This window comes from Alexandromys fortis, unplaced genomic scaffold, assembly GCF_014885135.2.
Source record: "Alexandromys fortis isolate MF-2015 unplaced genomic scaffold, M_Fortis_MF-2015_v1.1 scaffold_143, whole genome shotgun sequence".
In the NCBI taxonomy this organism is placed as follows: domain Eukaryota; kingdom Metazoa; phylum Chordata; class Mammalia; order Rodentia; family Cricetidae; genus Alexandromys; species Alexandromys fortis.
In genome coordinates, this window is record NW_026068044.1 from 2809953 (window position 1) to 2823101 (window position 13149).

Consider the following 13149-nt stretch of genomic DNA (forward strand, 5'->3'; position numbering starts at 1 on the left):
AGAGAGAGAGAGAGAGAGAGAGAGAGATTTTGTAATATGTTGCAATTGTAACAGTACAGCAATATGGAAATATATACACCAATTTATATGATGCACACCAGTATTGTGATATATACACTAATATAGTAATATGTACACCAACAAGACAATATATATACTCACATGGTAATATATACATACACCAGTATTGTCCTATTCACACCAGTGTCCCTGTATGTCCTCAGGCCTGCAATAAGAGCTCTAGAGAATTATTTATTATTCTCTGTCTTTTCCAATGATAAGTTCCCTTTGGCCTGGTCTGGGGGAGCATGTGATCACGCAGTCCCGCCGGTATCCAGTGGGCCCATCTGCCAATTCCAGACTGTTCCTTTTGCTCTTCTAGAGTGCCCTTGAGGTGCTCTGGCCTGCAGATTCTTGCTGGTTTAGCTTCCCTGAGATCTGATCTGTGTCCTCACCTGTTTAGACGGCTGTGCTCTGGATAAGACGCCTTGCTGTGTGCTGTATTCATGAACTGCCTAGGAGCAGAAAGCCACACCCACTGGAGGGTCACTTTAGGGGGTTTGCTCTGCTCCGTGCCGTGGTAGCCCCATATTCCATGGTCATTGTTTTAATGATTGGTTTCGTTTGACCTTTTTCTAGTCCTTCGCAGAGTGGGTTCGAGAGGGCAATCTTGAGTTCTGTGTCTCTGCCGTGATTAGAGGCACCAGCTCACTTGCACGTTTTAAAAACTCACTCATCTGCCCAAGTGACAATCTTCATCTTGTTATTTCAGTTCTGTCTGCCCTGTGAAATGACAGCGCGAGGGTGCCCAAACCCTTTAGCTCGGATGTGTTTTTGCAAGATCTCGGGCAGTATCTGATGTCACCAAACTTGTACCCAGTATTCATAAGCATCCATAAATCAATATTTCATACGGAAATGTTTGTTGATTATCAGCACCATATTGTAGTCGGTGCTTTCTTCTTCTCTTTGCATCTGGTCTGCAGGTCACCTTCACTTACACGTTACCCTCAGAGTAAATCCTTCGCTACAAAGACTTGTGGCAGAAATCCGTTTTCTCTTTTCTGCTATGAAGCCAGAGTCTGGGTTGCTTGCTGGGAAAGTTGGAGCTACAGAGTATCTTTGCATAAATTTTAAAGAATTCACATAGAAGGGGTTTTTTGTTTTTTGTTTTTTGTTTTTTTTTTTTGGTCTTTCATGAAATACTGTTAAATTTATTGCTAGAAATCTTTTCAAATTTTCAGCCATGGGACTGGAGAGATGGCTCAGTGGTTAAGAGTATTTGTTTTTGCAGAGACTGGTTTAGTTTCCACTGCCTAAATGGTAGCTCTCAATCATCCCCAATGACAGTCCCAGGGGATCTGACTCCCTCTAATGACCTCCACGGGTGCCAGGAATGCATGTGGTATACATACATACTTACGTACAGGCAAAAACACTCGTACACATAGAGTAAATAAGTCTAAAATTAAAGACAAGAGTGTCCCCCGTCCAGTTACATTTAGAGGAATGTGGGTGACCATGAAGCATCCTTTCCTTTTGTACAGATCACCCTAAATTCATCTCAAGTCCCAGAGTGGGAAGGAGGATTGCATCCCAATATAGGAATGTTCTCAAGAAGGAAGGCCGCCCAGCCTCTCTTTAGGGTGTGGGGGTTGAAGAACAATGGACCATTGTCCTGAAGCCTCATTGCAACATCCATAGGAGTGACAGTGAGTCTCTGAACCTGAAACTGGAGCGTAGTTTCTGATTGATGGGGGCACTGATAGGACTATCCTGCTTGTGGGAGGTACCAGCCCGTAGGTTACAGCTGAGCTCCACGGGCATCACAGCGAGCCCCGTGCCAAGGGTACAAGTATAAGAGGCAACAGCACGTTCTTAAGGAAAGGAGAATTCAGAAAGTAGGCGGGGGAGTGTGCTGCTCCTCCCAGGCAGGACACTTGTGGTAGGAGATAGATCTGCTTCTCCAGCGACTCACAGACAGAAGGTGCTGGAGTTGCTCTGTCTTCCTGGTGGGCAATGGACCTGAGGACAAGCAGTGTGTTGAGGAAGGGCTGAGTGTTGTAAAAAACACATGTTCTCTTCGAATTTTCTGCATTGAAATTTCATTGGGTAGGGCTCAAAGGCTCCGAAAACTCCCCGGGAAAGTTTTTAGCAAAATATATATCATGGACCACTCGAGTAGAGTTTTGAGGCAGCTGGATCAAGTACAGCATGACAGTTCTAGTCCAGAGGTACTGCCAAATTGTCCACAGCGTCTCAGGGCGTCTCTAGATGCTGAGACTTCTTGCTGCTTCAGCCAGGCCCAGCTTTTGCCTTGTAACTACAAAACTTGTATTACTGTAACAGATGTTTTGTTGGCGAGCTAAATAAGTCGTTTGCAATGCTATTGGCATGGACATTGTTAATTGCTAATTTGGGAGATGAAAGAAGAAAAGACCAAAGGGGAAGCGTAGAAGCCATCACTGAGCCAGCAATTGTCACTGCTGATTGTCACCCAGATGTCCCCAACGGGGGAAGTGGACCTAGCTGACCTTCCCCTCCAAAGCCGCCTCCCTTTGTTCAGTGCATACTTCTAGGGATGGCAATGTTGATGTCGTCTGCTGTGTGTCCGTGAAGTATGTGCAAATAGGTTCACAAGTACAAGAGCACCCACCTCGAGCGTCCCTGTGTCCCAGGGGTGCAAGGATAGTTGTGAGTTTGGAAACATCTATTTACCTTTTTCCCAAGAGTTCTTAGCATCCGTTCTTTTTCATTACATTTCTATATTTTACTTTTTTTCTGTACAGGAAATAAGTATTTAAGTTTGATTTTTAAGGTGTGCACGCGCGTGTGCATGCTCACCCGTGTGCGTGTGTATACATTAGCGTAGGCGCCTGTGAAGGCCAGAAGGAGGTGTGTGGTCTCCTGGAGCTCGATTTGCAGGTTGTCCTCTGCAAGAGCAGTACACTAACCCATCTCAGAAGGCTCCAGGATAATGAAAATTTTGGAAAGAATTAATGGAAGAGCTAATTTCTTCAAGGATTTCTCAAATAGACATAACTAATATTCGCAGCTTTTCCAATGAGTATTAATATTTTGAATCAGTGAATTATTATCTACATTTACTGAACATGAGGAATGTGACTGCCCCCCAAAAAGAGCAATTGATGTTAACAATTTTGCTAGAGACAGATATTGTTCTAGAATTCTGTTATAAAAATGGATGGAAATGATTGGTCACTGCTATGTTTTGTGAAGTTCTCACTGTGGAGTCTAGGCTGCAGTTGAACATGGCATTTTTCTGCCTCGGCCTCCTGAATGCTTTCATTATAGGCACATGCTACTCCTTTGGCTTCAGTGGGTCATTTAGGAGAATTCTGGGTCTGTGAATACCACGGTATAGACTGCTTAGTAACTGAGAGGACAACGGGGTCTGAGATTCATCCTTGTTTTCTTAGCCACACCTTCCTTGTTCTTAGAGAGAAGAGGGACCTCTAACTACTACAGGGATCATACCCTCTTCTGGTTTCCACAGGCACCTGCACACACACACATACACACACACACACTAAACAAACAAACAAAAAATAAAATCTTCAAAGAATGACCCATCATGTTTCTAGAAACCAAACACAGCAAAGATACTGTGTGAGCAAGTGAGGGTCCTGGTAGGATTTCCTATTATAATTTTCATTAAGCAAAATATAGGCAAGTTTTGCTTTGAAGAGAGCATTAGAATGGGAAGTGGACGCAGAAATGGCAAGCCTTGCAATATCTCCGGATCATTCATCAACGTCAAACGATTAAATGGCAGCCATTTTTTATATAATTGAAAGTAGATGTGATGAAATGTTTAATCATTTATACTTTTGAAAGTGTATGAAGCTCACTAGCTTGGTCATGCAGAGTCCATTCAGAAGTCACTGCTCCTCAGAAAGAATTCTTGACAGCGGTAAAGAATGATGATGACGTTGTTAGAAAATTAGTGGACGGGGAGCTGTAGAGGAAGGAAGTATTCTGGGATGGGTTACTTCTCTGAAGGAAAAAGCTTCAACAGAGATCTCAGGGAAGAAATAGCTCTTTGTCATCCGTGCGTGACTGATCAATCAGGGATTTGCAGTTTCCTGTCTACTGTCAGGAGCTAGATGACACCGGGCCATCCAAACTGTCCATCTTGGCGTGCGGAGCCTTGGGGATTCTGGAGACAAGAGCCCCCAGTGTGCTCAGTGTCAGCCAGCAGGAAACCACTTACACCACTATCTTCCGATTGAACTCAGAAGGATCTCCTTGCTTTACAAAATCCACACCAGTCACGGGTGGGGAATGTGCTGGCCGGTGGCTTTGTTTGTCTTGCCCCAAGAGGCATTATGAGAACCTATTACGAGAAATGCTCGTGGTTTGCTGTAGAAATATGTGAGATTCATCAGTGCACATCAGTAATTTGAATGAGCTGGAGAAGGGGCATGGATTCCAAAAGCCCTCCATTGTATGGCTGTCATTACTAACATCAGACTGTTTGCAGGGAATAGCACTAATTGTTCCCTTTAGATTACATAAACAGACATAGTTTTAGAGTTATCTGTGTTTTATGTATCACTTACATGTCTGAGGTATTTGGCATGCTAATTTGCCCTAGTATTAGATTACTTTTATAATGTCAGAGCCAAGTCTTGTTTTTCTTTGACAAAAATCTTAATAATTTAAAAACGATTTCAAGTAATTCATTTAAAGTTGTATTTATCTTATGTGACCCTGTGTTAGTTACTTTTCTGTTGCTGCGATTAGACACTGTGACCAAAGCAACTTATGGAAGGAAGTTTTTAATCTTGGCTTATAGCTCCAGGGGAGACACAGTTGATTATGGCAAGGAAGGCACAGGTGTGGGGAAATGTAGGTGTGGAGAGGCTCAGGTGTGGGAAGGCTCAGGTGTGGGGAGATGCAGGTGTGGGAAGGCTCAGATGTGGGGAGGCTCGAGTGTGAGGAGGCACAGGTGTGGGGAGACACAGGTGTGGGGAGGCACAGGTGTGGGGAAACACAGGTGTGGGGAGATGCAGGTGTGGGGAGATGTAGGTGTGGGGAGACACAGGTGTGGGGAGGCTCGGGTGTGGGGAGGTGCAGGTATGGGGAGGCGCAGGTGTGGGAAGGCTCAGGTGTGGGGAGATGCAGGTGTGGGGAGATGTAGGTGTGGGGAGGCGCAGGTGTGGGAAGGCTCAGGGGTGAGGAGGTACAGGTGTACAGCAGACTGATCATGTCATTTCATAGGAATTCAGAAAGCAGAGGGAGGAAACAGAAAGCAGGGTGAGGCTATAGAACCTCAAATCCGCCTCCAGTGACTACTTCCTTCTCTAACAAGGCTCTGCCTTCTAAAGGTTCCACCACCTTCCCAAGTAGTGCCACCATTTGGGGACCAAGTGTTCAAACACATGAACCTATGTGCAACATGGCTCATTCAAACCACCACAGGATTCTAGTATATAGCTCTGATTTCTTCCTATTACATATTTTCATGAAGGACATAACTCTAATCATTTTATGATAAAAATATAACTTTATTTTGTTATGCGCTTTTTCAGGAACATATTAAGGGAAGAAAGGGTATCATCCCTAATGTGCAGATGTCAAACTGTTATGTTTTTGGAAAATGGAGGACGAAGGTAAATGCAGACAGATCAAGAGACAGGCAACCAGGGGAAACGGTAGAGCCATCAGGAGACCACTGCGTGGTCTCAGTTCTCAAAACATAACCGTGCAACCTCGAACTCGCTTCTTACACTCCAAGGGCTTTGTCCCCCTTTTCTATAAAATGTACTGACTTATGTGAAAACGGTCAAACTTCCTTTCCCCTGTCTAATCCTAGGATCACAGTTTCATCAGGAACCCTGCCTATAGTGTTTCAGTTTCAGGCTGTCGGGTGCCAGGGAACACAGATGGTTATCACCCCAGGGAACAGTCCAGAAATAAGACCATCACGGAGTGAGTCTGTGTATTGAAAAAGGATACCATGAAAGAAGGAACATCAAGGAAGGTTGATGCTGCCATCCTAAGCCAGCTCACTGGTGCCGGGGGTAAATGCGCTCTCATCAATCCCCTAGTTTGAAACTGAGTTGATGTAGTTTGCAGGAGGAGGAGGACCATGCCCACTTAGGGAAAGTTTGTTTGGATCCCGAGTTCATCCTCTATCTGTGAATACCCATGTAAAAGGTGGACTGTATGATGATCCTGGTGATCTTTTTTTGTGATGCCGTCCTGTCATGGTTGAGTTTTTGGAGCTGAAGTAGGGACACAGACACACAGAACGGGGGAAACCAGGGTCCAGCTGAGAATGTTTTTCACAATTCATTGGGCATTAATGGCGGTGACAGTGGTTATAAACGTAGACCATACATGTACTGAAAGTGTTTGGTTTTCATCAAATACATCACAGTACCAGAGACAGGCGAGGAGCTTGAAAGTTGCGGTAAACCCTTCGACAGTGCCAGAATTACTTCAGAGACATTGGTGCGAGCCGCACCAGACCCCACAAAACCACACTGTAAAAAATGTACATCATGGTTTACTCTAAGGTTGCAGGGAAAGCATGCTGCTCACATGTGAAAGGAAAAGATGGACTGCGGAAATGGCTCCGCGGTAGACAGTGCAGATGATGGCCTAGCCTGGCGGTATGGCTCCGCGGTAGATAGTGCATGCTAATGATGGTCTAGCCTGTGGTATGGCTCCACGGTAGACAGTGCTGATGATGGTCTAGCCTGGAGGTATGGCTCCGTGGTAGACAGTGCAGATGATGGTCTAGCCTGGCGGTATGGCTCCGCTGTAGATAGTGCGTGCTGATGATGGTCTAGCCCGACATTTTCCACCTTCAACGCTGCGACCCTTTAATACGGTTCCTCGGGTTCTGGTGACGCCCCCAGCCATAAAATTATTTTTTGTTATTTCATAACTGTAGTTTTGCAACTGTTATGAGTCATAATGTAAATATCTTATATGCAGGATATTTGATATGTGACTCCCAAAGGAGTTGCGACCCAAAGATTGCGAACCTTTAGTCTAGAAGGATGAAGTGTGGTTCCCAGTATGCATGTGGGCCACGTGTAGCACCATCTCCACAGGATCAACACACATTTTTGACTTTTACCCACATCTGCATACAAATGGCAGGTAAATGCACGCGTGCGTGCACGCCTGCACACACACACACACACACACACACTCAAACCTAAAAAATAAAATATGAATGTTTGCAATAAAAGGTATTTATCTAGATTACAAAGTGCAGTATAATTCCAGAAACCAAAAGCATAGATGACCGAGACTCAGATACCATTGAAAGCAAGGAATGGTATAAAGGGTGAAAGAACTCTTTTTTATGCCCACATTCTGTCTCATGGATTCTTCCTGATCATCTCCTAATTGGATAAGAAATGTACTGATGTCACCAAAATGATTCTGTACACATGGCTTTACTTTCTTAGAAGATAATATGATAACAGTCACTCATGAGATTGACTGAGCCTCACCAAAATCAAGATAGACGTCAAGCTTAAAGATTGCATGTGAGTTTGAACATAGGCAGAACATAAAGCGTTCACAGTTGATGATTTACTTTGCCTGCAAAGCAGGCATCTTATCCTGCCATGATTTAGATGAATTAACTGAACAGGGAGGGGGACCATTTGCCCTCTGTGACCACTGGCCTTTGCTGAGAGCTTGTTGTAGAAATGGCCTGCTTGTTTTCTCCCTCCCTCCCTCCCTCCCTCCCTCCCTCCCTCCCTCCCTCCCTCCATCTTCCTCCCTTCCTTCTTTTCCTTTTCTTTTTAGTGTCAACTTCCTCCTTTTCTCTCTTCTTGTTTTTAAAGATAACGTGAAATCTTAAAGCATTTTAATTATCAAAGTTCAAAAAATTTTTGATGAAATTTTAGTATTTACTCTGTGTTCCCTCAGCATCTTTGTAGTCAGTAGCAGACATTCTTGCTCCCCAACTTTGGGTCAAAATAAGAGCATTTTAAGAAACCCATCTTAGTTGATACACAATGTTGGGGTGAGCTGCTTGTTCATCCTGGCTGCCCGGAACTGAAATAATCACACAGAAACTGTTATTAATTAAAACACTGCTTGGCCCATTAGTTCTACCTTCTTATTGGCTAACTCTTATATTAATTTAAGCCATTTCTATTCATCTATATATCGCCACATGGCTGTGGCTTTTTGGCTAAAGTTCCCAGTGTCTGTCTCTGGTGGCTCCTGACCTCTCTCTGACTCTCCCTTCTTTCTCCCAGCATTCAGCTTAGTTTTCCCTGCCTAGCTAAGTTCTCCCCTGGTATACATTCAAGGCAGTTTCTTTATTCATTAATAGTAATCACAGCACATAGACACGATTTGTTTTGACCAAAGCCTTTGGTCTTACTCTACAGAGGCATGAAAGCATACCCACCCGGCAGTACCATTTTCACGTTCAATGCATTCCATACATCACAGGAGAAAGCCAATATCTTGTTGCAAATGCCTTTTCTTTTGGATGATCTTACCCAACTGTGCCCTCTTTGAGATAATCTGAGCTTCTGAAAGATGCTATATAACCCACTGTGAGCTGAGGAACGTATTTGTACATTGTACATTGTATGCACTATATTTTTACAGATGCTCTTCAGCTTACCATGACGTCTGGGCAAACCCATTGCACATTGCAAATAGTTGAAAGTGCATTGAATATACCTAACGTCCCCTTCTCTGTAGTTATACACTGCAGAGTGTTGCTTGTTTTTCTCATGGTCACAGTGGTGGTCCAGCCCAGCAAGAGGATAAGTTAGCATCGGCAAAAACCCAGTCTAAAGAATGATTTCTACTGACTGTACTTACTACTGTGTGCTGGTGTTGTTATTGTTGTTTCAAGTCTAAAGCACAGTTCCTACTGACTGTACCCACTGTGTGTTGTTGTTGTTTCAAGTCTAAAGCACAGTTCCTACTGGCTGTACGCATGGTGTGTTGTTGTTGTTGTTGTTCTGTTGGGGGGAAGGGTTGTTGATATTTTTATTGAGTCATGGTCTCACGTAACCAAGACTGACCCTGAACTCCCCCCATAACTGAGGATGACCTCCTCTGATTCTCCTGCCTCTGCCTTCCAACCTCTAGGGCTTCAAACTAACACCACCACACACAACAAACGCCACCACGCCTTGCTTACTGACTACATCTTGTGTTTGTACCATAGTAAGCTCAAAAGATCATTAAATGAATCCTTCAGGAGTTGGGGAAATACGTATATAGTTATAATTATCTGCATGGCCTACTGAGGAAGCGCGGAGGGCACACAACGACGTCTCTGCCGCTGTGCCCAGGGTCTGTCCCAGACGTCCGCATTGCCCCACGACAGCCCTGCTGGGAATGGTGTCCCAGGTTGACTTCTGATGTCCACAGTGTGCTGCTCCTATGTCACTCAAAGACCCCTCAACATGTCCTGGATGAACCCCACCCTCCTTTTCCTGGGGAAGAGGAGATATGTGGTTCTAGTCCCATCTTTTGAAAGCTTGTGAGTTGCTTGGGCAGAGGGCAATGTGGTTTTGGTGGTTCCTGTCCACTTAGAGATGAGCTGTGCCTCAGGGTTCTGCTGGACAAGTCCAGGCCAAGGTAAGGCCAGCCGTTGGGTATCCCTTCCATCCAGAATACTCCCAGAACTTTCTTTACTTAGAAGGTAGTCTATTATTACTTGGGCATTCCCCATAGTGGGGTGAAGTGAGTCTCATCTTGCCCTACCCCAAATGGGTTATTCAAGTATGCTTTCCAATTACAGAAGTTGGAAAAACGTTGGCTACAAATAACAATAACAAAAATAAAGCCAATTTTAAAAATAAGTGTGCCCTCCCCCCATCACATTTCTGGAAATCCATAGATTGGCAACATCTGGTTTTGCTTCTGAGACTCTGTGTCAGTGCCTGTCAGTAAAATGTCTAAGCTTTCTCTCACAGTGCTGGCTGAGGTGGCCGCTAAAGCGCTGGTCTTCTTGTCCACGTCCAAAGAAGGAAGAGGGCAGAGGAGAAGGGGTAGCCCGTGTGCTAGAACAATAGCACATTTCAATTAATCCCAGGAGGGGACGATTCTTATGTGATTTGGGCCAGAACTGGGTCAGAGAGCAGGTGTGCTTTAAGGAAATTAGGGAACAAACTCAGGTTTGGGACACTGACAAATGCTGTCTGGGTATTCTCACTTCCTTTCTTTTTCTAAATTGTTTTTATTAAACTATATATTTTTCTTCACTCCCTCCCTTCTTCTCCCCTCCCCTTCTACCCTTTCCTGTGGTCCCCATGCTTACTGCTAGGAAGCCCTTTTTACTCACTGGGCCATCTCCACAGCCCCAATAGAGCCCGTCTCAAAGCCCGGTGGGCTTACAGTGTGCTCCAGTTGGGATACAGACTAGGTAGAGATGGGCTGTAATGTCCATGGTGATTGCTAATGAGGACGAATGTAAAAACCCTACCTTTTAAAAAAAAGTGCACCCAAGAGCCATGGATCCAAAGGCATGGATGGGAGCCAAGTTTCAAAGCAGAGGACACTCGTCCTCTTGTGAGCCGAACCCAGTGGTCACTGCCCTCCTTGGTCATGTGTTCCGCTGAATCTGTGTTCTACTAGACAGAAAATCACCTCTGCTGAAGTCAGAGGACTTCCCTGGCCTAGAGACAACACTGAAGCTGTGGCTGGCTGGCTGCCCTGTTGTGACAGATTGAAGTCTCTGGGGATCTCTCTGTGGGTAATTTTGCTGACATCTCAGCAACAGAATAGGAAGTGGCCAAACTGTAGAGAGGGAGGGGGGAGGGAGGAAGGGAAAGAGGGAGGGAGGACAGAACAAAGGGAGAGAAAGAGGGGGAGGAAGAGAGAGAGCAAGAGCGTTATAGCCCTAAAGCCCTCTGAGCAGGGGAAACCTGAAGTGCCCACAAACTTCCCCTTCATGTATTCGAAACCAGAGAAAAGTTTATAAGGAAGACAAGTTCTACTTGGCCATAGTCTCATCCAACCTTGATGGGGGCTGAAGGAATCTTGTCCCCAGTCCGGCTCTCAGGGAGAAGAAGAGGGCCTTCTCTAGGTAAAGCCTCATTTATTTCAGCTTCCCGGGAAGCTTTTAAAGACAGCCGTCCACCTAAGAGCGGAAAGAGCGACTCCATAAGAACGGACCGCTCCCCATCCGTGTTAGCAGCATGTCAGCATGCAGCTGGCTGGCATTAAGAGGTAACCATTCTCAAATAGACGATGAACGCTTTAACCAAATTAGATGAAAAGATGGCAAATATTGAAAAGTGAAATTATGGGTAGTGTCAGCAAAGAAGTAGAATCTTTAGAAAAGAGGCGATGGGGAAAACTTGATATGAAAGAGACAGGGTGAACTGAAACATCTGTTGGATGGACAAACAGTGGGTTAGTAAGAAAAAAAAATGTACTAGGGAAGAAAAATTCCTTACATAAGCATATCATGGAGGAAAGTTGGGATGGCATGAAGCGGTCTAAGAGCTGCGCCTTTGAAAGAGAAGAGAGAGTCCTACAGAAAAAAATAAAATAAAATAAAGCGAGAATACAGCCCAGAGCAGTGGTGTGTGTCTGTGACCCCCTGTGTCCTTGGAGGGAGATGGCAGGAGGCTGGGAGCCTGGCATGTGCGGCAGCTGAGCACAGAGAGTGGCTGGCAGAACATCCGTGCCAGCAGACAGTATGGACGTGACTAGAAGGCAGTGGATGGAATAAATCTTTCTCGGGAGGAAAAAAAAATTATTTCCGGAGAAATAAAATCTTTTCCCTTTTAATTTCACTTGGAGCGAACGGCTATTCACGTACCCTTCAGATCCACTTTGAGCCTTGTAGTAGTGTTTTCCTAGCCAAAGTTGCTGCGTGCCACAATGGCATTCTGTTTTTCGTGTAAGATTTTCCTGGCATTGTTTTGGTCTTAAAGGAAGAAGAAGAAGAAAAATACAAACATCTGATGAAACCTAAGCATGAGTCTGTCCTAATATGGTGAGGTATGAAGCTGTAGGCCACGCCTCATCCAGTCGAATGGCCTGGGGACCAGCATTACGCAATGCGTCAAGAGGGGAGGTTGTGATCTGTACCAGGATGAAGACGAGCCCTTCCCACAAACACAGAAGCTCTTCCTGGGCCTTTTGTCCCAAAAGTGCTGTTTGGCTTCCTTGCCAAAAATAATATCTGCTATCACAGCTAAGGGATTCTTCGGATGCCTGTCTCTGTCAGCTGCTCAGGACCAGCGTCAGACACCTGTTGTCTCTGCTGTTAGCAGTTTCTTGACCGTCTCCTTGAGATTCCATTGATGCGTGGGTGGGGAACTCCACTAGAACCAAGCTCATGGTTTTTAGCCATAAGCTTATCTTCCCTTGTGGTCTTCTTGTATGTGATTTCAAACTTCTTCAGTTCTTGGGTACATTTCCTGTTTCCTTAGGTTCCAAGGTGAATTTTTCTACTGTCTGCAATCATTGACATGACATGCAAAAAAAAAAAAAAAAAAAGTATCTGGCATATTTTGGGGGTAAGGAAAACAAGAACTGTTACGGGAGCCAAAGAGATAACTTAATGGTTAGAAGCATTGGCTGCTCTTACAGAGGACCCAGGTTCAGTTTTCATCTCCCACATGGGCTCAGAACCATCTAGAATTCCAGTTCTAGAATCTGATTACCTCTTCTGGACTCCGCAGGTGCCATGCAGGTAGGCCAAAATACCCACACCCATAGAGTAAATGATAATAAAAAAATTTAAATGAGTGATATTGATAAAGTTCAGATGGGGAAAGAGCCTCCATTTCATTTTATATAATTGTTGACTTTAAATTTATACTTAGAATATATTGTTATAATTCTTAAAACTTAGTCTATGTTAAAACTGTAAAACTATAATTTTTATAAGTCAAATACACACACATGCATGCATGTGTGCACATATATACACACATGCGCACGCACACAATCTGGCTCTAGGGATTAAACCCCGTGCCTATACATGTTGTGCTGTGATCTTCCATCAGGCCACCCATGACTATGTATGGTGTGTATGTGTGTGTGTATTTTTTAAAAGAAGTTAAACCATAAAATCCACAATTGTACAACTTTCTGGATAGCCATGTGCTTTTCTCTGAATAGGTTACTCGGAGGACAATGGACAGCAACTAATGCTGCTGGTTTCAT

At 44.5% G+C, this 13149-nt stretch overlaps 1 protein-coding gene across 7 annotated transcripts in view; it reads left to right on the forward strand.

The window, feature by feature from the left end:
• Positions 1 to 13149, forward strand: part of Arhgap28 (Rho GTPase activating protein 28) — a 162554-nt gene that overhangs the window by 83320 nt on the left and 66085 nt on the right. Inside the window, exon 1 of one of the 7 annotated variants that reach the window (XM_050166210.1) lies at positions 12560 to 12673. The exons of the other annotated variants lie outside the window; for them this stretch is intronic. Within the exon in view, the coding sequence (XP_050022167.1) occupies positions 12600 to 12673 (74 nt within the window). The 5' untranslated portion in view covers positions 12560 to 12599. Of the gene's footprint in view, positions 1 to 12559; positions 12674 to 13149 lie in introns of those variants that run through there. 7 annotated transcript variants of the gene reach the window in all.